The following is a 25,866-nucleotide window of genomic DNA, read 5'->3' as shown; positions in this document are numbered from 1 at the left end:
AAGTTTCCCGCCGGCGTTCATGGTGTTCGGTAAAAACTTCTACATCGTTGGTGGTGTTGTTTGAAGAAGCTACGCCGATTATGAAAGAGATCTAGCATTTTCTGGAGGTGATCAATGTTCATGTTGATTTCAGATCTAGAATTTTTGGAAGAAACCATTTTAGGAAGGTCTCATGTAGAGACTGTATTTTTGAAAAAAAGAAAGTCAGGTTTTCCATTTTAATTTAGTTTTATACTTGAGATATAAAAGTAAAGTTTAGATGTAATAAAGCTATAAGAGAAAAAAACCCTTTGTAAATAAATTGATAGTTTGAAAGATTTTACCGCCAATTACTCATTAAAAAAATTGATACTTGTCATTTTATTAGTATTTAAAATAATCTATTAAAATTGGGTACAAGAGAAATAAAAAATTTAGCCTTGAGGACTATTAACACCAATTTTTGGGAAGCAATTTTCTAAAATTAAATCTACAACTTCTAAAAAAAACTCTTATCTTATATATGAACTATGAAGAGCTCACATTATTTTTTACAAACTTTCGGCTTTACTCAGTTGCCTACATAATCTTCTTCAAAAGTAAGCATTTGTAATAAAGTGACAAAGAATATCATATATTAGTGGTCATCTTCTTCAATTCCAGGACAATTGGACAAGAGAGCCTCCATTGATTCATACTGGAAGAAGAATTGGCAAAATTCAATCAGTACACTTTCTAAAAAGCAAAAAAATATTATGCAAATAAAAAAAATTTCCCCAATAAGAAGATTAACAATTTTTCTAGTAAAATAGAGATTTTAAACCAAAAAAAAAAAAAAGACAAACTCACCTGGAATCCGCAAAAAAGGCAATATCTGTGCTCATCTCTTAGTTTCATTAATATGTTCAGCAAATCCTGCATTGACCCAAAACCAAAATTATTCACCTAATAAATATTTCCTAGTTTAAGCTAAATAAAACAAACAAATAAATAAAAGAAAACCCATGTCTGAATGATTACCATTTACCAATAATAGTTCAATATGAACTATATTAAAACTTCAAAGCTTCAATTATCAAATTTTTTTAACCAATTCATTTGTTACATAATAGAGTTTCAGGTTTAACTATTGGAAAAGTACAACCAATATGCCCACCCAAATGCATATTTTGAAATCTCTACTTCATCCAAAAGGAAAACACACAAAATTTAAAAGCATAAATGAAGTATTTCAAAGCTAGGTATATATATACAAATATATTTATATATGTATACCTCTTCTGTTATCTCTTCTTCCTCTTCTTCATCATCTAGGTCTTGTTCTTCCTCCTCCTCATCCTCATCTTTCTTTGGCACCATAATTTCCTTGTTCTCCAATTGATCCAAAGCTCCTTTTGCCTTGTTAAAATTAACAAACACTCTTCTAATCCTCCACTGAGACTTCTTCCTACACCCAAATTCCTCCATTAATGCAGCTTCATTCCTCATCTCCTTCTCTGCCTTCCTCTCCTCTCTCTTCCTCTTCTCCTCCCTCGGGTCAACCCGCCCGATCCCGGCTCGTGACCGCCGAATCTCCAGCCCCACCGGTTCAGCCCGACCCGTACCCTCTTTCCCTAGGGCTGAACCGGGAGTGTACCCCATTTGCTTCAACAATTTGAACCCTATATTGGATTGTGGAATCGGGTCCTCTATTCTCGCCAGGATTTCCTCGTCTTCTTTTATCTGCTTCCTCTCTCTTTCGAGCTTTCTGTGCTCCTGCCAATTTTGGGTTTTGGCCTTCTTCTTTGAGGATTGAACGACTAGGGGTTCGGAATGGGAAACCTGATAAAGGTTCATAAAGAAATCATTTCACTGTTTGGATACTGACAAACTTAAAGGAAAATGTATGAGAAACCATCAAAAAAGTCAATGGTTTTACCTTGGATGAAGAAGGTTTTGGAAGGATTGATGTTTCTTGAGGAAGAAACTGAGAGAGGTCCCCCATGTAATCATCGTTTTCTTCACCTTCCGCCATAGCTCATGAGCTTCAGAACAGAGAGAGAAGAAAATGAGAAACTAATTAAAATGGCCCATAATTTGGGCCACTAACCAAGTCGAAAGCCCACTATCAGTGGTCCAAGGCCCACTTATGCTTTCAGGGAAAGAAGCCAAAATGTAAGTACCGTGTGGACGAGAGCAGAGGATTACTTGGAATCCTATAACGACTAACGGTTTTTGATGACGTGGAGTCCAGGTCAGTGAGAATTGCTACTACTACTTCTTCTTCTTCTTCCTCTATTGTTTCGGCCTCTGTAAAAATAACCTCAGTACTTCCTCTCTTTCCCTACCAATTTACAAATTGCACTTTGTCAAAGATTTGTTTTCTCATTACTTATTCTATTCAAGATAACATTTTGGTCTCTATTTTTTCTCCGACTAGTTTGGTTCCCAAGAAAATGCATGAGGGAGAAAGAAAATGCTGAATTCATGTAGTCTTTCTCTAATCTTTGTATTTCCAGAAATCTCAGGGAGTAGTTTAGTGCGTAATTGACTTGTTTGATCAGTAAGAAAATGAGAAAGCAGAGTGCATCCATGTGGTCGACTGTAATTGTCTTCTCGGCAATTATGGCTTCACAAACTTTGGCATTTACCAATCCTTCCGAAGGTAATCTCTGATCGATTTTTTTATTGTTTCTTGTTTCTTTTACTCTTTTACTCTTTTTTTCTTTGTTCTTTAGATATATTTTGATTTGGAGAAATAAAATCATGTAAGAAAATGATTTTCGGATTTGATTTTCTTTTTGTTTCCCTGCTTTTCTGGGAAAACAAACAAAAAGTGACGCTGATTTCTCTTTGTGTAGAATTAAAATATGCTTCTGTATCTTTCGGTAGTGGAGGGAAAAGGGGTTCAATTCAAATAGTAGATGTTTCATATGAATTGTTGTATTTAGGATTAGTGGGTCTCTTGAGCTTATAAGATGTTTGATGTCGTTTTTCTAATTATGATTGCTTTCTAATCAGTATCGTGTTAAGATTATTGTTCTTTCTAATGTTCGTTTTAAAAAACGGTTGCCTGTTTCTTCTTTAAGGTTTCTTTTTGAGCTACTCTCTTTTATCACTGCTTAAAAGTAGGCAAAATTTCTTTATTTTTCCATGCAGTCACAGCTCTTCAAGATCTTTACTGGAATCTCAACCTTCCATCAGAGCTGAGGGGATGGAGAACGGAGGGTGGAGATCCATGTGATGAATCATGGGCAGGAGTCTCATGTTATGAGTCATCTATTATATATCTGTAACTATTGTAACTTTGTTTTGGTGTTATTAGCTAACCTCATGTAATAGTTAAAAAATATTAATGGATTACATTTCTTTTGCAGTAAACTTCGTGGATTAAACCTTACAGGTTTTCTTGGACACCAGCTTTCTAGTCTTTGTAACTTGAAGCAAATGTAAATGACTTTTATATTGTTTATTTGTTATTTAGTCAATTTATGTAGAAGCTCAATCAACAGATGTTTAATTTTTCCTCTTTTTTTAGGGACATAAGCTTCAACAAGATTTGGGGTCCAATTCCAGATGAATTACCTCCCAATGCCACTCATATGTAAACATGATTCTTGTTTTAATTTGTTCCATTTCTATAAGCTCTTATTAATTTACATTTTACTATTGCAAGTGCAACTAACTCAATATCCATTTTCTTGATTATTTAGAAATTTGGCACGCAACAATTTGACCTATAACATTCCCAACTCTCTATCAAACTTGAAATATCTCCGGCATTTGTGAGTTCTTTGTCTACGAGAAAACAGTTTTGCTAACTATTATATTTTAATTCAGTTATAATTTATTATTTTTCTGATGCAGGAACCTCAGCCATAATTTCTTATCTGGACCTGTGGGTAATGTTTTCACAGGCTTGAGTAATCTTAGAGAGATGTATGTTCTTGTCTTGTTACTTGTACTTGTTTTAAAAAATTTATTTCAACTTTGAAGAGAAAGAAATTGGAAGATTGGGATAAAAAAGTGAACCAATTTACTAAATTGCTTAAGTTGGTATTGTAAAATAAGAACATTATTATATTGAAACTTTAGAATCATTCCCAAACAAAGGACTATCTACTGCTAATGATTTGAGCTGTATTAATTTCAGTGAAATGGTGTTTTATCAACTAATGCACTTTTTGCTGATTGAATGGCATAATTTTGTAACAGACCTATTTAATCTGACTGATATGTCAAACAATAATTTTATGGTACAGGGACTTGTCATTTAATAATTTCACTGGAGATTTACCGAGTTCATTTGGATCGCTGAAAAATCTTACTGGACTGTGAGTTGTTTCCTTAAGTGCTTGGAGAGTCTTTTTTGGTTGTATATTCTGAGATTATTATGTGAATGTATATGTGCAGATATTTGCAGAATAACAAGTTCACTGGATCGGTCACATACCTATCTGGACTTCCACTACTTGACCTGTAAGTTTTGCTCCACGACTTCATTTTCAATTGCAGTAGATATGTTTCTTTAGTTCCCTGCTAAGACCTATCTCTTGCAGTAATATCGGAAATAATTATTTCAGTGGCATCATTCCTGATCATTTTTCTACAATACCAAATTTATGGTAAGCTATAAATCTCTTCTTGCTATTATTCTCTTCCTAAATGAATCAAACATTCATATCTTAAGTAACTAGCATTCAAGATTATTTTTCTTCATTTACTGTTTATAGGATGGGCGGCAATAATTTCCATTCAGGTGATTCTCCACCTTGGCATTTCCCATTGGAAACAGTGCCCATTGAACAAAATATCAGTAGGCCCCCAACAACTGAGTCGAGCGCAATTGAGAGCTATCCTATTGTTGAAACATTTATAACAAAAAAGAAAAGTATGGGTCCTGGAGGAATAGCTTTTATAGTTGGTGGAGGGACTCTGGTAGCATCGTGTATTGTAATCTACATGTCCATTCGGATCAACCAATACCGTGCAAGAAGGCTTCAACGCTCAGGTTTGAACAACAATACAACACATTCGCTTCCAGTCACTGCAGTAAGAGGTGAACACAACTTTTATTTCAAATTTGGTGTTTAGATAAAAATATAATCTCTCATTAAGCACGATTGAAATTCTTACAAGTTTTTCCTTAAGATCTGATGTATATTCTTATCTTAAGACCGAGTAGTGATTTTCTGGGTGATGTATCATATCATAAGAATGAACAACTCAATCCTGTGCAAGAATCTTTACTTGTTTTGCATCATGCAATACAATGTTTTCAGTATTTAGTGGTTAGAAATATTTCGAATGCTGTTAAGCTGATTTTTATACCTTCTGGTTTTAGTCTATTATCTGTATCAATTAGTAGTGTTCTGAGTTTGTATGAAACACTAAAGAATGATGGCATAAGTTCTTTTCCCCCTCTTCTTCGATTTTATCATTTTCACTTTCTATTTTCTTAGTTATAAACAGGTCTTCTAACCTTGTATGAAACATTTAGTGAAGCCATTGTCATTTTTTCTTTTTCTTTTTATTTTTCAATCTCAATTTTCACTTTTATTTTTCATGGTTGTAAACTTGTAGACAGTTCTCCTGCTGAAGTTGAAGAAAGCCCACAGATGTTGACTTTTAGGTCACCGATCCTTGGTCCAAGGAGGATGCCTCCAATTTACAATAGCAGAACTCAAAAGACATCTAAAAGAAAAAGTGTCACGAGGAAACATGGATTCCCTATGAGAGCAAAATTCTTCACTATTGCCGACCTTCAATCAGCTACAAATAGCTTTAGTGAAACTAATCTTCTTGGGGAGGGATCACTAGGCTCAGTGTACAAAGCAGAGTTTCCAGATGGCCAAGTATAAAACCGAAACATTGTAGGCTTCTTAGTATCTTTTTACATTTTGTTTGTTTTTTGGTATCTAACAAGAATTATTGCTATCCAGGTTATGGCAGTGAAGAACATCAACATGGTAACACTGACTTTCAAAGAAGAAGAACAGTTTTTGGATGTAGTTTGGACTGTTTCAAGATTGAAGCATCCGAATATTGTACCACTTATAGGTTATTGTGCAGAGCACGGGCAACATCTGCTCATATACAACTATATCAGAAGTGTGCCCCTTGATGAGGCCCTGCACTACAGTGGTTACAAGTCTCTGTCTTGGGGCCTCAGGCTCCAGATAGCGATAGGCGTTGCTCAGACTTTGGAGTAAGTATGATCTAGCAATATAGGTTTATATCTCTTGGATAAAATTTTATTTTCAAGTTCTGCATGTTAGTAGTTTTGTTTATATATTTCTTTCTTTCTTGGGAGATACTTTGCTAGTTGTCATGCTCTTTTAATCCAGGAAAATATGGTTAAACAAAGCTTTTATGGAGAAGCCCTTTTTTTTTTTCAAGTTCTGCATGTAACTATTATTCAAATTATTTTTCAGCTATCTTCACTCCACTGTCTCGCCTCCTCTTGCTCACAGCAACCTAAAATCAGCTAACATCTTACTTGATGAAGAACTTATGCCTCATGTCTGCGACTGTGGGCTAGCAATTTTGAGGCCACTTACAAGTAACAGAGTCAAAATCAAGGTGCATGCTTTGTTAGTTGATATAATTTTCTTTTTTGGCTGTGAATTTTAGTTGATATAATTGAAAGTTGAAACTTGTTGTCATTTGTCAACTTTACTATGCAAACTAATTTCTTTTACATATATTATTTATTTGGGATTTATTCGAGTTCATTTATAGCTAGTTTGGTATAAGCAACACTGATGTAGTAGCCTAAAATATGAAGTAGTATTTGGAATGAGGCTGGTTAGTTAGAAAGAAAATAAAGGAACACAAATAAATTATTGCTGTTTTGCTGACAACAGGCTTCGGAAATTGCTATTGGTGACACTGGCTATGTTGCACCAGAACATGGTCAATCAGGTGTTGATAGCAGAAAAAGTGACATTTATGCCTTTGGAGTGTTGCTTTTGGAGCTATTAACAGGGAGGAAACCTTTTGACAAGTACATTTCTGCTCTATTCTGTTTAGTTATCAACAACCTTGATTTTATGACTTTGATTATCAATCATTTTTTATTCAGTTCAAGACAAAGGGAAGAGCAATGTCTGGTGAAATGGGCTTCGTCACGGCTTCATGACAGTGAGAGTTTGGAACAGATGGTTGATCCAGGCATTAAAAGAACATTTTCTTTCAGAATTCTATCTCGATTTGCTGATGTAGTCTCCCTATGCATACAGGTATGCACCTGATGAAGGCTTGAGTATATGATTTCTTTTTATTGGCTGTAAGTTGTTTATGAACAAAACATAATGAGCTTGACTGAAACTTGAACAGCCTGTGAAGGAATTTAGACCACCAATGTCTGAAGTTGTGGAATCACTTAAATGTCTGATCGAAAAGGTAAATATGGAGCAAAGCAGTGGAGCAGATGGTCCCCGTCCCGGTCCTGGTCCTGGTCCTGGTCCTGGTCCCGAAATGGATGAGAAGTCTTTCCTTTCAACCAACACTCGCTTCTTATTATCACCTGATTTAACCAATTCGTCCGTTGATGAAGGCTAATCACTGAGCTGGATGTTGAACAACTGACATTTTGAGACTCTTTGTTGTTGAAGTTCAAGTAGAACTTTTCAACTTGAACTTGAGGTAGATTTGTATCTGTAGGAGTTGTTGTGATCTGTACAATGGTGTACAGTCTGACAAGAAAAAACTCAACTGTTTTACTTGCTTAGTAAAAATTAGCAAAAAGTTGGTGTACATTTCACACAATCATTTGGGCTTAGATAATAGATATCACAAAGAACACCATTTTAAGGGATTTTGATATTCGTGTCTTCAAACGTTTGTTCATACAGATAACAATAAAATGTCCATAAAGTAAAATAATATTAATATTAATAACTCGCTCTTTGTTATTGCTGGTCCATTTGGTTGGAATGATTATTCCTCCAAAAAAAAAATGTTATTGCTCGTCCATTTGGTTGGAACTTGGAATTAAGTAATAAAAATATAAGAATAAGAATAAGAAGGGAAATGAGAAATGAAATTTTGATATAAACAACAACAAAAAAATATACTTTTGTCATCCTAAGTGTAGAGATATTGAATTTTAGGTAGAAGACTATGTTTTCTTGCAGGTTTCACCAATGAAAAGTATAAGACGCTTTGGAAGAAGGGAAAGTTGAGCCTTAAGTTCATAGGGCCATTCGAGATACTCGAGAAGGTCGGGTAGGTAGCTTATCGGCTAGTCTTACCACCATCATTATTAGTTGTACATAATATATTACGTATTTCAATGTTGAGGAAATATATGTCAGACTCGACTCATGTCTTGAGTTACGGAACCCTAGAACTACAATCAGATATGTTTTATGAGAAACAACCAGTTCAAATCCTCGATAGAAAGGAAAAAGTTATTCGAAATAAGACCATCGTGTTGGTCAAGGTACTCTGGAGGAATAGCAAGGTGGAGGAAGCCACCTGGGAGTTAGAGTCCGACATAAGAACTTAATATTCAGAGTTATTCAGGTTAGATTTCGAGGGCGATAATTATAATGAACGCATGATTAAATTATGGATTAGTAAAAACAATTAGCATTAATAATTGACATCATATAATTATATATGATTTTATATTTATTGTGGTCCTATTTTCAAAAATGGGCAGTAGGGTTATAATTTTCTAATTTTAGAGATTTTATTAAATTCTGAGTTATTTATGTCATATGCAAGATTTACGATTCTTATAATTTTTGTTCGGTGATGATAAAATATGCGACGGATGACCGATTTAGTCACATGGGTTAGCTTAGAACCCTTTTATTTAGCAGGGAATCTATATGTTGATTTTTGGAATATCTAGATTAGGCGGAATTATGGTGTTGACCTATTTTATCCTTAACCTATTTTATAAATTAAGCATTTAAGTGAGGGTAAAATGGGCATCTTAGTTTTGAGGATAGGTGGCTTTCTCTCTTGATGACAGCTGGCCACTACTTTAATTAGTAGACTAAGTTTTAATTGTTTGATTTACCTAAGTTAGGTCATGAGCAAAGAAAAAGACAAAAAAATTATAGAGAGTTTGCAAAGATACTAAAATACATAAGAGGAATGAGCTAACAATTGATTTTGAGATGAACACAGGCATCAATTCTAATGAGGTGTTCCTTTATGCTTCATTAACTGTCGACACCATCTGGCGGGCCAGGAATGAAAAGGTACATAATAAATGTCCGGTTGATGTGATTAAGAGTATTGATAGTATCCGCTCTTCTTTTGCTGTTCATCATGCTTCGTTGCTCCCTTGCTCGATTTCGAGTTTGGCAGAAACCTCGCGCCCTCCCCCCAAGACTGGGTTAAACTGAACTGTGATGTTAAGGTGATGTTGGACACTATGTGCAATGTTGTTGTTGCAAGGGATCATCTTGGTAAAGTGATTTGGGTTCATACTTCTAAATTGGATTTTGCTGACGCGTTATGTGGTGAAGCGGCGGCTTGCTGCATTGTGCTGGACGTTGCGAAGACTTATAACTTTAAGTTTATTATTGTTGAAAGTGATTCGAGGGTAGTTATCAACGCTCTTAACCGGACTGAGTCTAGGTGGGAGCTTGAAGAACTATGTCTCATCTTGTATTAGATCCTCTTCCTTTTTCTTTACTTGTATTTTCTCTAATATTAGTAGGAATTGTAATTTTGCTGCCTGTAATGTGGCTAAGTGGGCGTTTACCCACCAGAGATTTGAATTTATTCCTATTCCCTGGATCCCTAAACACCTTGTTTGTAATGACCGCAAGGTTTAGTTATCGTTTTATCTAATATATGAGCGCTTTTCTTAAAAAAAAAAAAAAAAAAAAAAAAAAAACATTTTGAGATGAACACCATTCAATCTCAAATTCTAACAACCAGCGATTGGAAGCCCAGAGTGAGAGTGTGTCCCTGAGCATCGATTGAATCCACCTCATTTTACACCTTCTACAAATACAATATCTATCTCCCGCTCAACACAACCTCTCTCTCTCTCTCTCTCTCTCTCTAATATATATATATATGTAAATATAATAATCTACTTTTTAACTCTACTGCCTCCCTAGACCTCTCCATAGAATTTTGGCTGCGCCGGAGATTTCTTCCTTTCGCGCTGCCTCGCTCAACGACCACGCGTAAGCTGACCCCGTCAATTCAATTATCTTCTTACTATACCTTCTCTCCACTGAATTTATTCTTTCTTCTTTTTCAATCTTTGTTTCTGGAGCAGGTGGGAGTTAATAGATTGCTTTGTAACTTCAGCTCACTCTACTTAATCGAGTATTGGGTTTTTCCACCTGAAAAGCAATCATGGACGGTATGTTAAAAACTACTTTTCATAGTTATGCTTTTCCAAAACAATCAATTATGGTGTGTGTAAAACAACAAAATGTGTATATAGTTTTTTTTCACTTATTTTTGGTGAGTTCCAAATTTTTGTCCAGAATTTTTTGTATATTGCTGTGCCTAAAAATCCGTACTTAGTTTTAAGATAGTGAGCTATTTTGCTTAAGATTGTAACAGTGCAGCTTTTTTCTTGAATCTATGTTTTAGTTTTTAAATCAATGTACAATATAGTGATATACTTGTGCATTGCTACTGTTTTTGGAGTTCAGTTGATTCACAGCAAACTATGGAGGAAACTATTTTGGTTGGTGATGATCTGATGACGGGACCACCCTCACCTGTCATTCCACCAGAGATTGCTTCTCATGTCCTTGAAGGTGTTGAATTGTGTGACGGGCTATTGAGAAATCTATTCTTGTGTAAGTTCTGAGTTTTGTAATTCATTGTTTAAAATTGACTCTTACTTTGGTGATGAACTTATAGGCTATAGTTCCTATTTCAAATTGTTAAATGTCAGTCTTTGCTTTGTTAGACAATCAGCAAATTGAGTTGCTTACTATGTAGCTAGGAAGCTTGATTTCTTTCTGATGGTAGCATTCTTAGTCATAATGTTCCGGCTGATTTACAAACCCTTCTGTATTCCGAATGCTAAATTTCAATGAAGTTGCTAATTGCTATTTCATTTTCAAAGAAAAAAGAAAAAACTTATAGGCTATAGTTCCTATTTCAAATTGTAGTTGTACAATCATTTGTTGTGGCGGGTTAACCTGTCACTAAAGAACATTTGACATGATTAATTGGATTATGTCAAAGTGTTTCACATACATGAACACTGGAGAAAAAATTACTTTGTAAATAGGCTAAAATGCATAATGTGAGAGTGAGACTACTAAGTTGTGTGCAGTAGAAGTTCATTTGAATTCTAAAAACACTTATCTTCTTCCACTTTTTATTTAAAAGAAAGGAAAAATGTGAATAAGATGCTGCGTGATGATTGTAGTAGCTTGTAGATAATCAACAGCTTCGAAGACACCTCCCATTGGCATGGGATTGTTTAGTTGAAACTTAATTGTTACTTTCATGTTTCTAAATAATGTGTCACAGTAATTGATGTATATTTGTAGGCTTGCAAATCAACGACATTGAACCGTTTTGTCAGGATGAGATTGCATTGTATCGGGAATGTGCTGAAAAAAGGGTGAGATGTTTTTCATATAGTCAATTTCTCCTTGACATGAGTTTATAAAAGTATGGTTTTCAATTTAATTCGTGCTCGGATAGAAATCTGGATTCCATATAAAGAAGGTGTTCTTTATAAAAGTATCAAGTGTTGACTTTTTATTATGCAGTTTTCAAAGAATGTGTCTCTAGATAGGAATAGGATGAAATTATGGCTTCAGTTTATGCCAAGTGATTGTAAAGATGTTCTTGTCTCTGTAATTATCTTTTAGTTGGACTAGATTTTTGTGGTTTTGTTCTCTGTGTTTTTTCCTTTTGTTTTCTTTCTCTACTTCCTTAAATTACTAAAATTACATAGATAAAAATGTTTTTTTTTTCTAAAAAAATTCAGGATAAAGAACTAAGGAAACGACTTGAGGAGAGTGAGCACAAATTGGGATTATCAATGCCTTTAGAGCAAGCAAAGGAAAGGGCTATCCAGCTTGAATCAGAGATCACATCATTAGAGAGGTATATTCTGATGAGTTTACTGTATTTTTGTGCTGTTATTGTTGCTTCTGGTGCCGTATTCATTCACAGTTCCTTGTATTATTATCTCATCACTTCAATATCTTTTTCACGGTTATACATTATTATAGTGATGTGCGAAATTTAATTCAAGTAATGTTTGTTGCTCTAATGAAAGATGAAACCAGAAATAGATGAGAATTCAAAGACAAGAGAGATAAGTATAATAGATAGAAGGCTAATTAGGATTTTTGCCCCCTGAACTTTGACATGTATCAAATCATGTCCCCTGAATTTTTAAGGTCGTTAAAAATGCCTCATGAACTATTGAGATTGTTGGATTTAAGGACTTTTGTCCAATTTTAGTAAAAAAATTTAACATGGATGAAAGTTCAGGGGACATGATTTAGTACATGTCAAAAGTTTGAGGAGTATGATTTGGTAGATATCAAAGTTTGGGGAACATGATTTAGTACATAAACAATCACTTAAATAGTAAAATTGAATGAAATTAGACAAAAGTTCTTAAATCTAACAATCTCAATAGTTCAGGAGGTATTTTTAACGACCTTAAAAGTTCAGGGGGCATAATTTAGTACATATCAAAGTTCGGGGGCAAAAATCATAATTAGCCTAGATAGAAATGTGAGGAATAGGAATATAAGAAAGGAAAAAAAAAGGATAATGAATTGGTGTCTGAAAGGTAAAGAAACCAGTATAGAGATAAATCACAATGATTTATGCTATATATCGTGCTCACGGCCCAACTATTCCCATATTTTTGCTTAACTTTTGCAAAAACTATAATTTTATCTTGGGTACATCTTATTTTACTGCATGAGTTAGGAACTTTTTACCCCTACCAAAATCAAAGCACATCAAATCGTTTCCAATTGTTGGCCTTTAATAAGTTCATTATGAATTTCAAATTAGAAGGGATCCAAACATGGTTTTTGAGCAAGTCTAATGGAATTTAAGAATCACCTTTATAAACTTTTTCTTAACTCCGTTGCTTAGGGTGTCATGATTAGAAAACGTTGCAGCGTATATCATGTCACATCTGCATTTTAATATTAAGCAACAACATGTTGGTCATTCGGAAACATTCTTACATACAGTTACTAATTATGTAAATCATTTAGGCATCTTTGAGAATTATTTTCATGTGCCATTACTTCAATTTCAGGCACTTCATTCTTGCAAGTGGAGCTGAAGGGGTGGAAGGTTTTCGCCAGAGATGGAGTTTGCATGGCCGTCTTACAGATACCAAGTACGTAATTAAGTAGATAAATAAATAAATGCACAGAACATATCCTTGTATGTTCATTAATCTACTTATTGAACTTATCTGATTTCTAGAAATAAACCATTGTTGCTACTTTTTAATACATTGGTTTGTTAGAGAAGTATCTCTGCTTCAGTCTGTTGCTATATGTAAACTATGAAAAGGGTGATTTATTTTAATAGAACAGCACACCTATTCATCTCCAGAATAACACAGATATGAATGGCCTCAAGAAAACAACAACAACAACAATGATATAATAAAAAATTAAAATAGAGATTGTCTTTAATTTTTATTAAGGGAAAGAGAAAAGAATTACTTTTATTCTCATTACATATTTTATGGGTAATAATAGCGAATTAATTGTTTTAAAACCTCAAAAGTTTAGTGCCATACTGAAAAATCTGATTTCTTTGCAGGAAGAGATTGGAATCCTTGAAGGTAGGAATGGAGAGTAGGAAAAAAGATGAGCCAATTGTGAATTCTAGCACCAAACGAAGATGGTTCTTTTGGTGATGAATCTCCCAATGTATCCATGGAGGAACATCATTGCAGGAATATTCTTAAAATCAATTTCAAATAATAGATAGGAGACGATGAAGGGATTAAGTTAGAGAGAAACAGAGGAAAATATAGTTGGGGTATTTGTTGGAACAATGGTAATGATTTGCATAAAATTGTGATGTATTGTTTGAGATTTTTTTCGAATTACCACACGAAACTAAAAATTCAAATTTCTCAATTATAACAGCAAATTTTTGTTATAGACATTTTACTAATTTTTGAAAAATTAAAAATAATGTAGTGTCGAAAATAGAGTTTAAATATTAAGTTGAAGGTGTTATGTTTGAGTTGCCTATTAATAAAAATTCAACTCTCTCTCTCTCTCAAAAAAAAAAAAAAAAAAAAAGACAAGTACGTAATTGGCTATTTTTTTTCAGGGAAAGTTGAAATCTTCATTTAACAATTAAAACTAAGGACAAAGTCTATTACAACGCTTATGGATAAGCAAACATAAATTATTTCTAAAGGGGCGAGCAAACTCCAACGAGGCCAATAGACTTGACATACTGAGGCATACATGCCCGTAATTATGGTACTTGTAGTAATTGACTATTTTTAAAATTTAATTTTAACATCATAAATTATTCGAAAAAAAAAATTGATAAAATACCTACTATAATAACAATGGATAATTAGGTATTATTATTTAGATTGTTCTATTAAAACAATTATAATTTCTTTATGTTGACCGTTTTGATATTTCCCTTATTTACTATTTGAATAATGAGGTTGGTGTCTTTTTTTTTTTTTTTTTTAAAAAAAAATAAATATTAGAAGACCATTGTCTATAATCATGACTTATGAGTAAGTAAATTCTGTTTCATTATTAGTAGCTTATTGGACCCTTAGTTAAAATAGCTATTACAGTTTCTTCCATTTTATTATAATTGGTTTGGTGCGCCTAACATTGTTGATTTGGTTTTATGAGCTATATGTTTATGTAATTTGTCCAATTTGCAATAACATTGATATTTATGCTTTTCTTTAAAACAACAACAAAAATGACAATTCTATCTTTATAAATTCAACCAACACTATTGATGATAAATTTTAGACTTCACAAAAAAATCAAAGGATCAAAGTCTCAAAACATCTCTATATACGTTAATCAAAACACAGTATCCCATATTCACTAAGCCGATTTGAGCATTACACCAAGTGTTGGGTATAGAACGTGACAAAATGCCACTTGTTCATTTCATTGTTATTACCATTCCTATAGCTACACACCAAGGCTACTAGTTAAGAGAGTATTTATCTCCCCAATAATATGAACAGGTCTTCCATCAAACATCGACGAAAGTGTGTTCTCACATAGCTTCTTCAGCTCCCTAGTTTTTGTAAGAGCTGCTTCCTGCAATTAACACAACACCACCAGTAATATTTAGATACACTCCCATTTTCTAAGGCAGTCAATCAAATTATCTCATCGTTTATATTTACACAAAAGTAGCTTTATCTTCATTTAAGAAACTTTACACATACATCATTTGCCCAGAACATAGTTACACCAGTTTTAAACTAGAAACACCTTAACATATAGTAGAAAAATTATTACCTGTTTCGGCCAGGTGGAAGATAGTGAATTTTGCAACTCCATGCGTTTTGTAGCCATATCTTTCAAACCCTCTTTTAACTTCACCTCATGATGCTTCTTCTCCTCCAGTGTACTCACTAGTCTGTCTAGAAATCTGAAATGAAGATCATCATAATATGTCTAAGATCTAAGAATTAAAGCATAGCTTCCAAAAATACGTGATTACCAAATCACCATGCGTAACTGCAGGTGGAAAAGGATACATTCCTGAAACATACCGAAAAAATACAAAATAAAAGAGGAAAAAAACCCAAAACCGGCTTATACCTTTTGGAATTGAGAATCATGATCAAATCTCGTGTTTTCCTGTTTGTGAGCAAGGAAATGGCTGATGAAACATCTGATAACATTGTTTCAATGGCGTCAGGGGCATACTGTTGAAGTACAAAAGGAGCAACAGCCTGTACTTGATGTTGTAAAGATAAGGTTTCTTCACTCTTTAATTCAACTAACCGCTGATGTAAGAATGATTTGACCTGATAAGATTAGAAAACAAAAATCAAATGGCGAATGAATAAATGTACTACTGTACAAACACTTCAGAGAACATATCATCATTATTTTAGCCAGAGTACGAGAGAGAAAGTAAATTAGGATAAAAAGAGCATACAGATAAAAGTACAATGAAGAACCATGTACCTCATTCAGATCATCAAGAATCTTATTCCTGTACTCTGTCTCCAAAAGCTGGCTCCTTTCTTCCTTGGTTTCAGTTGCTTGATTTAAATTTTCATATGTGTGACTTTCTGACCCAACATTTGGCAAACTAACATCATCAATTACGTCCACTTGAGGAGTTTCAACACTAATATCCCAAGATATATCTGACACAGTAATCTCTGGGGCTGGATTAACATCTTCATCTAATGGGACTTGAATGGATTCCATTGCTTCATTTGGCAAAGAAACCTGCGGAATGTCACTGGCATTTACCATTTCATAAGGGCCTAAACCATTACCAGTATCATCAGTTTCCTCTACAATACCAATATCCCAATCAATTTGAGAACTATCAACAGAAATATCCCAATCAATATTATCCACATTAACACCAGTGTCTTTATTTAATTCATCACAGCTTGATAGGATGTTCATTGAGTCAGCAATCTCAGAGGCTACAGAGACATTCAGAGATGGTGGATGTTCACGTACGTCCTTCAAGTTCAACAAGACAGCCACAGATTTCTGAAAGTACATTCCCAAACACATGAATTAGTTTAAAGTATCCTTCATCAGTATCCGCAGATAACAAAAGAAACCTACCTATAACAAATTGTGAGATAATATAAAGCAATCATGAGATTTATAACTAACAATGTGTGCCTTACGTCCTTTTCTGTGTGGATATCTCTAACAAAGTTAGAATAGTACTCCATAGCCTTTATCACTGAATCACTGTTTAACACTTCCAAAATGCTGCTAAATGTTCCTGGAAGTGATTTTGCAGTCTCTAGAAGTTCACACCTCACATTTTTCCCCTGGACAATAAAAACATTCCAATTGTAAAAACACTTATGAGAAAAGTAAACCAAACCACCTCAGCAAAACGACCAGTTTAGGGATTCTCAATGAAAACCTGCAAACCAAGCTCTTGACAAGCCTCTACATACTTAGATGCTGATAGAGCTGCATTTCTTTTGATATCAGCCTCCTTGCGCTCAAGTTCTGCTAGTTGGTGCTGTATCTTTTGCACATGTTTTTTCTGATATGGGCTTCACAACAAAAAGTGGAATCAATACAAACTGAACACAAAGGAAACTTCCATGATTGATCCATCTCATCACAAAGCAGATGCAAAATGTAGATCCTTACATCTCATAATTCACATTTTGGACCATTATTTGAGCTGCCTCACCAAGATAAATGTAATCCTTTTCAAAAGAACGCACAATTGCTTCCCATACCCCCTGCCAAAAGAACAAAACGATTACTTGTACAGTAGCATGAGAACACATGGTTATGCGCTAAAGAGAGGGGAGAGATAACTGTCTTACAGCAGCGCCTGATAGCCGACCAAATATATTCCGGCTTTCGGGAGTGCACTTGAGAAGAATCTCATATATTTTTTTGGCCTCTAAGTAACTTATTCCTGACAATGTAGAATAGACCCATATTTAATACAATTATCAAATCATAATAAGATTGAATAGTAGATTTCTTCTCTTAGTGGCCAAAATAGCAGAGTTAAGCAGCTCAACAAGACAAGCTCCATAGTAAACCTCCTCGTGTTCATTCATAGAAATTTCATTATACAATATAAAATCCCCAAACTCAACGAGGAAAGCAGCTCATACTGGTTTAAACATCAATCCTCGAACTTCAAAATGAATTACAAATAATGTTTAAAACTAAAGGTGACCTTCACAGTATCTCCTTTGTTTTCCATTTTTGTAAGCTAAGCTGAGAGTAATCGAACAAAATTTCAACAATTTCCCTCGAAGCTAATTCTTCTGACAAAATTAAAATCAAGTCCCAAAGTAAACCCAGTTCCCATATAATTTATTGTAATCGACGACGACTAGAACAACACACCACATGCAAATCATATCAGGAAAACTAACCTTCAGAGTCTAAGGTCTGGAAATAGGGATCAATATCCTTAGGAAGTGAAGCAAACTCTTTAGCTATGAGAACTCTAATGGCAGCCAATCGCTTCCGCCAATCATTGGGTATCCTCTTGCGATCAACCAGCCACTCTTCAAATTCAATAACAACCCAAAAAGGAAAGCACAACAATTAATCGACACACACACACACACATATACTAATAGGTCAGTTTCATTTGGTCAGGATTTCAGAGAGCAAAGGAGAAAAGTGGCGTTACCTCCAAGACGAGAAAACGTAATGTCTATGGGTAGATTACGAATATCATCGGAATTCTGCATTTTTGTTTCTAGTTTTCCAGGAAAATTTCTGATTCCAGTAGAATAATAATTGAGTAACAAGTTGCAACAGCAATGTGAGTCGTCGTCCTATCTGTGCTTTCCTCCGATCTTCTTCTCGGAGTTTCACCTATGGATCCTCCCATTGCCAATGCCATTCATTCAGACAATTTTGACTGATGCGTTGGGCTTTTCTGACCTCTTCTCTTTCGGGCCTTAATTTAGAATTTTACCATTTTCAAACTATGACTTTAAAAATAACATATAATCACTAGAATTTCTTTATAAATTTCTCTTCTTATATATCATAAAAAACACATAGATTTACTTTAATGCAAAAAAGAAATACTAATAAATTTCCAGATTAAAGTTGAAAAGATTCCATATTATATGTAGTATTTTAAATAATTAAGTTTTAGAAATAGTAATAATTATTTTAATATAAAGCAATGTGAAAACAACAGTCATATTTTTGTAAAAAAAATTGAAAAAACTGTAGATTCATAATTTTATAATTTTGTTTTTATTTTAGATTATTTATACTACACAATGAAATTTCTAACTTTTATACTATTTTACTGTGTAGCAGAATTTTTTTTAAAAATATTGAGTACTGTGTTAAGTTTTTACTGTTGTTCTGCAGTTGTTTTTTTAGTTGTTCTACTGCTGTTTTTAGTTGTTCTGTTTTATGTTATGCTATTGTTTTATAAAAATACAATATTTTTGAAAAAATTTCTATGTGACAGTATTTTTGTAAAAACTAACCTAAATTTTAGTATTTTTGTAACTTTTCCTTTATTTTTTTTTTTTGGTATTTATGAAAATATGCGAATAATAAAATAGTTGGAGATGGGCCATTGAGAATGTTATAGGCACAAGGCTATTAACGTAAGTCAGCCGAGGTGCAGATGAAATCGGAGTGAGACTTTCGACGGCTTCCCCAGCGGCAACAGCAACAGCTACAACAGCCTCTTCTTAGTTCTGCTTGCATATTCTCTGTTTCATCTCTATAGGTACTCTTTTTCCCTATTTCCCTTGCAATATCTCCTATTTCATACATATTATATTATATAATTTTTGCAGGGTTTCAAATCATCCGATATATAAATTCGTTTTACGATTCCTCACGATTTGATCTGTTATTTATTTATTTTTTATTTCACGAGTCTCTGTGTACGAGAACCAATATGATTTTGGTGCATTTTTTCTTTAATCCGAATTACCAAAAAAAAAATGTTAGATGTATTGGTTTTTCATAGAATTGGGATTTTTGTTTTTCACTGTATTTGTCTATGCTATATTTCTATTCAAAAACGCACTATCGAATAGATAAATTTAAGTTATAATATGTTGGGGAAAATGCTCAATTTGTTTGTGTCAATTACGGAAAGTGAAATTTGGGTCTTGTCAAGTTGATAGTTTATTAGATCATGAAATAACCTTAATCGTTAGAAATAAGATTAATGAATAGTTTTTCAATGGTTTGATATAGAGAAGTATGGATATTTTTTGGTGTAATGATTATTCCCTTTGGGAAATTACTAAGCATTTGTCTTTTGTAATATATTGCAGTTTGGTTAAGTACCCATTTAGTTAAGAGCCATGGACCCAGCTGAGCGCAGGTATTTGGAGGATGAAGATTCACCAGTTGTGAAAACAATGAAAGGTGCTACTACAGGTTTTGTCACTGGAACTATTTTTGGAACCATTGTTGCTACTTGGTATGATGTGCCTCGTGTCGAAAGAAGTGTTGCTCTCCCTGGGCTGATTAGGACCTTGAAGATGATGGGTAACTATGGGGCCACATTTGCCGCCATTGGGGGAGTTTACATTGGTGTTGAGCAGCTCATGCAGAACTATAGGAAAAAGAGAGACTTTGTCAATGGAGCTGTTGGTGGTTTTGTTGCTGGGTCAACTATTCTTGGTTACAGAGGTTAGCATTTCATTAGATTGAATGACTAATTGCTTTAATGTCTTGCTGTAAGGAGTGGAAAATTAGATTTTATTTGGTTTCGTAGTTGATGTACTAGTATAAAATTTAGTTTCTTTCAAATCATCACATATAGGTGGTATCAATGCTTTAGCTGCAATTTTCATTGGAAGAACAATAAGGGTTGAGGGGTTAATGCAGCTGATTCTTGTCTAGAGATTGAACATTTTATATGCCAGCTTATTAGAATGAAACAGCTTTGGCTTGATATCCTTATGTCTGTTCCCATAACTAAATAGGAATAGTTCTGATTTTTCTGGATTCAAATGTCTTAGTATATGATCCTTGGTTATTACTTACCGATCTGATACAACCACTTAGGTTGAGTTAGGAGGATATGCCGGTAGTTATATACTACTCTCATACATGGTTAATGCGGGATCCTAACAATACACCCCCTTGTGGAGCCAATGTATACGGCGACCCACTCTACGGTGGCCTACTCTGGGCCTAATACACAAGTCTCTCGTTTTGTGACGTCAATCCCACTTGGGAGTGCATGGGTTTGATACAACTGCCTGGGTAGAATTTACTCCTAAAAGCTAGCTTAAGAGAGGAAGGTGCCAAGTATTTATATTCTACTAACCAATCTCGTACTTGGTCAATGTGGGATGCTAACACTATCACAAGCTTCATAACTCCTACCAGAAACTGAGTGCTCAACTGTTCTTGATTTTTTTTTTTCCCATTACAGGCTTAAGTGGGAAATACAGTGTGTGAGTGTGACAATAAAGTTGCTCTACTCTCCTAATCTGCATATTTCTTTTAACACTGTACATTTTTTTTCTCGCTAATTATAATCTGATTCTGCTGCATCAAATCCATGCGTATGTTTCATTGTCCATTGGTCTGAAATTTCAAAATCAAATAGTAGAATTTAAAAAATAAAAATAATATTACTACTTTCCAAAAAAAAAAAGAGTAGAATTTCACAGATTTTACTCATTGCTATGTTTAAAATACTCTAAACTTGTGCATTGATTTATTTTTCAATAAGCCAAATGGAGATGATTTGCCTCCCCTTTTCCAAGATAATCTTGAATCATGCAGTCTGCATGTAGCTATTAGTCATAGGAGATATCTGTTAAGCCATAATTTTGTTAAGCTTTCATTCCTTAATTCATGGACAGTTTAGATTGGTGGAGAGTTTAAAACATTCAATTGCAGTTAATTTCAAAACAAATGTCTACTTATGGATTGGCTTTGTTTTCTGTGTTATAGGAAGAAGCATCTCAACAGCAATTTCTGCTGGAGCAGCATTGGCAGTCACATCTGCTGCTATTGATGCTGGAGGTCAGACCACAAGAATTGACAACGGCAAGGAGTACTACCCATATACCACCAAGAAACGATCTGCAGTTGACTCGTAATCTATGGAGGCTGCTGTTGAAGAGGACATATTGTCATTTAATGGGAGAGAATGAGTTGCTGTATTAAAGTAGCTGAATTTTCAGAGATGTAATCATACTCACTTTTTCTCTCTTTCTATGCTTTTGGAATTTAGAGCTCGAGTGTATGTGTTAATTTTGAATAAATTCTCTTCATCATTGCATACTAATAATGTGCGATAGCTTGAAATGAGAAAGGTCGAAACATTTTGATTGAGAGAACTTAATTAGCAGTAGAAAAAGGTATCTTATAAGTAATATGTTTGTTGAACAAATTCTGGATATTTGACTAACAACTCATTCTCTACAGTGAACATTAATTAGACAAGCCATGTATTATTCATTTTGAAATTCTAAGATAGGACACAATTGTGAACCCTAGCTATGGTACATTCTTCTCTTACATCAGTTCTTAGCACTGAAAATGTACATGATGTATGCCTTTTTAGGCATGTGATATGTAAATATCTACTACTTCACATTATGATACTAGTGCACATTATAAGAGAGAAAGATAAAGTAATGTCTGCTTAACTTTATTATGAGAATTAGCATATAATTAGAACTTATTGTTAGAAATAGACTTTTAATTATTATTTTTGCAATTATAGAGATATATTTTAATTCTAGGTGTATAATGTATGTTATATATGAAATTTTATATTTTCATATTTTATACCTGACAACAGTAGAATGCGACGATTTGACTATTAGAGTCACTTAGATACGGATGAATATTTTAGATTTAGCAGAGAAACTTAGTTAGACATTTAGAATGTTAGGATTACTCGGGAAAGTTCGATACAACATTTGGCATATTTCTAGACATGGAATAATTGCTTATGTGAATTTGTTATATCATAGATGCAATTGCCAAACAATAAAGAATCTTGTACCTTAAGAGGGGCAACTTAGTTAGACATTTAGAATGTTGGGATTACTAGGGAAAGTTCGATACAGAATCTAGCATATTTCCAAACATGGAATAATTGCTAGTGTGAATTCGCTATAACACAAATGCAATTACCAAACAATAAAGAATCCTGTACCCTAAGAGGAGTAAAATATATAGATGAGAAATACACAAATTCACGCACTTTGTGACTAAGGAAAACACGATGGTGGAAAAGGTTGATACTAAATACAATCTATTAGATCCTATTACATAGTTTATGCTAAATGCTACATTTGATTAGGTCATCAAGTATATGAGATTAACTTGAAATGTACTTATAGATTTATATTAGTGCAAGTGGGAGTTTGTTGAGATTTTATACCCTAAATAAGACCCAATTTTCTTATGTACTTTTAATAAAGATCAAAAAATGCTTTGTTCACATATTTTATATGTGATTATATGTTTAATATATAAGTTCTATTAAATCCCGAACATGTAGTTATTTATAATTATAGTGATGTTATCACAATGAAAAGTAACTGTAATTATATGCTTCAAACTATTTGGTCCTACGATTTATCAGTGCACTGAATTTATACTGATGTGATAATCAGCGATAAGGTTTACTTACACTTGAATAAGTGGAATGTCTTTTTCAAGACATTAGTATACTAAACTTGTATCAGATGTATTGGCTATCCTTCAGATTGGACTGATTTTCATAATGAAAAAGATATCATAAACTAACCATAATATCTTTTCCAAGTCAATATCAAAAAGTTGATCTTAGATCAATAATCTCAATCCTGAGATGGTTATCAACTAGCTTAAATGTATTGCTTGTATTCTTTGACTTGTTTGTTACAACTGACCATTAAGATTGACCTAATACTTACATCTTGGAAACACGATAGTGCAATTGAGTGAGAGCGCTAATCATAAATATGAAATCTATAACTTCTATAAATACTTAGAAGTGAAATGATGGTTTCCTTAGAGCTTGGCTAAATGAGTTTAAATGGTGGAGTACTCATTTCGATAATTATATTAGTTTCCTGAAATATCATTTACAAGTAGCCTAGTATTTAACGGATAAAATACATCGAAGGATAAAATAGTAATTTAGTCCCTACTCGATGTAAATCATTTATAGAGGATCTTTGATTGTTTAGATTGAAATAATAGATAATTCATAGCGTATCTATTCTTGGTGAATTAAGTATTCTATATAATCAAGAGTACATTTTCGAATCTATAGTGGAGTTAGGAGGAATTAATTAATAAGATAGAGAATTAAATCGGTAAATTCTAGAACTACTTATTGAAATCTTGATTATACAAGCCCATGATCCCTAAACTATATGAGATAATGTTGTCTTCTATACTCAACTAATTGGTTTAATTAATTAATTTAAATTCTAAGTAAGACTATGTCTTAATTATGAGTTCCACTAAGGAAGAGCAAATTGAGAAGAAAATAAAATTTAGGGTTTATTTATTAAAGAAATTTTAAAAGTCTCATTAATAAATTAGTTAAATGGTAATTTTATTTGATAGTTTATCATAATTATCAAATAGCCAAAATTAACATTTAAAAGCTTAAAACTTGAAAATAGTATTGTTGAGAAAAGATAAGTTTTGATATAAAATAGCATTTTTGAAACCCATGGACGTTTATGGAATTCAGCTATGGTGTTTTATTAAAGGCAATTTTTTATCTTTTTTGATCCATTTTAAGAGTCTAAATCTAATCCTAAGAATAATACTATAAATTGAATGATATAGCTCTTACCTAATAGCAATAACAATATATATACATTTTATATTCTCTTACTATATACACAATACAATATATGATATATAGCTACATGCCTATATACATATATATATATATACTAGTAAAAAGTTACGTGCGAGACATGTATACTAAATTTTATGCTAGTTTTTTTCTACGTTATTAAAAAGTGATACAATTAAAAATTAAAAAAAAATATTATTAGTTATTAGGTTCAACATCATTATGCTGTGTTCATTTTGAAGGAAAAAAAATATTTATGAAATAATAATTTGTTGCAACGCGAGTATAGGAAAAATTCAGAAAATATAGCATTTATTAGTAGAGTATTGACAATTTCAACAGTAAATTAACTGATTGTATACTTTTTTGTCTGCTAACATTAAACTTTTGATATTTGAGTGGTGAACTCTTATTTGTCCGCTTTTCAAATTTTTCTAACACTCTCATTTTATTCTTCCAACTTTCTGTAGTTGGAGTGATGTCCTTAATTGTTGTATATAGTGTAGTCATTTATTCACCTATTTTCAAATAAAACAATAGATATACAAAATAAAATTAAATATAACTAAGCTCATATTAAAATCAATCTCACCTTTCAATATAGTAAAAGGTTTTTAAATTGATTCATTCTCACTTAATAATAATTGTGACAGACCTAACGAATAATAATATTATGTTACCTAATAACAAAATAGGAATCCACCAAACAACATTATGAAAATTTATTCCAGGTATAATTATATAAATCTATTATTACTCATTGAAGTCTATAAGAAACTCTAAAAAGCTCACAATACAAAATTTCACATCAAAAATCTAAAAATGATCAACTATGTAGCAGGAATAATAATACAATAACCAAAATTGCCTAGTCATATACAGTCTTAAAACTTAAAAGAGTGGCATTATTCATTCAAGTTTCGACTAAGTGTTTCCGAGTTTGAGTTATATTATTTTGTCCTGTGTTTATGTCCAAATATTATGTGTCTCTGGCTAATCTAGTGAAGAAGATTGAAGTTTTGAGTCTCAATAAATAGAATGAATATAAGTGTATACTTTGTAGTAGGTCATTATTGTGTCATTTTTAAGTTAATGTGTCAACTTAAAAATAATTCATTTGATAAACAGAATGGAGTCAATCTACAAATATTTTTCTACCTTAATAAGTAGAGCTATAGAAAACAAACTCAGTAACTTTTTGAGTGTTAAAAAATTGTAAATGGTTATAAATTCAGAGTAAGTAAGTTGTGTGTGGCAGCTGGTTAAAGAAGCCAAAATTGAGGTTTATGATTAGAAAGTAGAAGCACCGCTAGAACTTTCCTTTGTTTGAAGTAATAGTATAATAACTAATATTTTTTATTACATATTAATAATTAATTCAAGATAAACTTTTCAAAGTATTTTTGAAACATCGTGGGATATATAAATGCAATACTTTTGCATCTTTAG

General features: G+C 33.1%; 5 protein-coding genes across 8 annotated transcripts; 3 read left to right on the top strand and 2 right to left on the bottom strand.

Moving 5' to 3' along the window:
- Positions 1-336: 336 nt before the first annotated feature.
- On the bottom strand, positions 337-2,033 carry LOC115700629 (uncharacterized). The gene is made up of 4 exons (XM_030628238.2): positions 1,898-2,033; positions 1,255-1,800; positions 829-894; positions 337-676 (listed from the first exon to the last, which is right to left on the bottom strand). The coding sequence occupies exons 1-4, from the start codon at positions 1,991-1,993 to the stop codon at positions 617-619; spliced, it is 768 nt and encodes a 255-aa protein (XP_030484098.2). The 5' UTR covers positions 1,994-2,033; the 3' UTR covers positions 337-616.
- A 37-nt stretch (positions 2,034-2,070) lies between these two features.
- Positions 2,071-7,799, top strand: LOC115700628 (protein STRUBBELIG-RECEPTOR FAMILY 2). 3 transcript variants are annotated; one of them, XM_030628236.2, is made up of 17 exons: positions 2,071-2,212; positions 2,478-2,623; positions 3,118-3,250; positions 3,336-3,407; positions 3,497-3,562; positions 3,672-3,743; positions 3,826-3,897; positions 4,221-4,292; positions 4,372-4,437; positions 4,518-4,583; positions 4,692-5,017; positions 5,542-5,813; positions 5,901-6,166; positions 6,393-6,540; positions 6,825-6,964; positions 7,043-7,199; positions 7,297-7,799. In XM_030628236.2, the coding sequence occupies exons 2-17, from the start codon at positions 2,530-2,532 to the stop codon at positions 7,519-7,521; spliced, it is 2,247 nt and encodes a 748-aa protein (XP_030484096.2). In that variant the 5' UTR covers positions 2,071-2,212; positions 2,478-2,529; the 3' UTR covers positions 7,522-7,799. The 3 variants fall into 3 exon arrangements, with proteins under 3 accessions (XP_030484096.2, XP_060958572.1, XP_030484097.2); XM_061102589.1 differs by having other exon boundaries at positions 2,098-2,623; positions 3,118-3,225; XM_030628237.2 differs by having other exon boundaries at positions 2,098-2,623; positions 4,542-4,583.
- A 1,956-nt stretch (positions 7,800-9,755) lies between these two features.
- On the top strand, positions 9,756-13,995 carry LOC115701563 (uncharacterized). 2 transcript variants are annotated; one of them, XM_030629381.2, is made up of 7 exons: positions 9,756-10,118; positions 10,214-10,300; positions 10,599-10,748; positions 11,454-11,527; positions 11,900-12,018; positions 13,202-13,285; positions 13,720-13,995. In XM_030629381.2, exons 2-7 carry the CDS (start codon positions 10,294-10,296, stop codon positions 13,814-13,816), a joined length of 531 nt encoding a protein of 176 aa, XP_030485241.1. In that variant the 5' UTR covers positions 9,756-10,118; positions 10,214-10,293; the 3' UTR covers positions 13,817-13,995. The 2 variants fall into 2 exon arrangements, with proteins under 2 accessions (XP_030485241.1, XP_030485242.1); XM_030629382.2 differs by having other exon boundaries at positions 9,800-10,118; positions 10,211-10,300.
- A 909-nt stretch (positions 13,996-14,904) lies between these two features.
- On the bottom strand, positions 14,905-18,616 carry LOC115700483 (CDK5RAP3-like protein). Its single transcript, XM_030628025.2, has 10 exons — positions 18,286-18,616; positions 18,023-18,157; positions 17,456-17,550; positions 17,274-17,368; positions 17,038-17,173; positions 16,790-16,939; positions 16,101-16,646; positions 15,729-15,937; positions 15,423-15,555; positions 14,905-15,218 (listed from the first exon to the last, which is right to left on the bottom strand). The coding sequence occupies exons 1-10, from the start codon at positions 18,344-18,346 to the stop codon at positions 15,087-15,089; spliced, it is 1,692 nt and encodes a 563-aa protein (XP_030483885.2). The 5' UTR covers positions 18,347-18,616; the 3' UTR covers positions 14,905-15,086.
- Positions 18,617-19,179: 563 nt separating this feature from the next.
- Positions 19,180-22,030, top strand: LOC115699591 (outer envelope pore protein 16-3, chloroplastic/mitochondrial). Its single transcript, XM_030627079.2, has 3 exons — positions 19,180-19,356; positions 19,916-20,276; positions 21,555-22,030. Exons 2-3 carry the CDS (start codon positions 19,946-19,948, stop codon positions 21,701-21,703), a joined length of 480 nt encoding a protein of 159 aa, XP_030482939.1. The 5' UTR covers positions 19,180-19,356; positions 19,916-19,945; the 3' UTR covers positions 21,704-22,030.
- The last annotated feature ends 3,836 nt before the right edge of the window (positions 22,031-25,866 follow it).

This window comes from Cannabis sativa, chromosome 8, assembly GCF_029168945.1.
Source record: "Cannabis sativa cultivar Pink pepper isolate KNU-18-1 chromosome 8, ASM2916894v1, whole genome shotgun sequence".
Taxonomy (NCBI): Eukaryota; Viridiplantae; Streptophyta; class Magnoliopsida; order Rosales; family Cannabaceae; genus Cannabis; species Cannabis sativa.
Note: the sequence above shows the minus strand (reverse complement) of the source record. Positions and strands in the feature narration are given on the sequence as shown.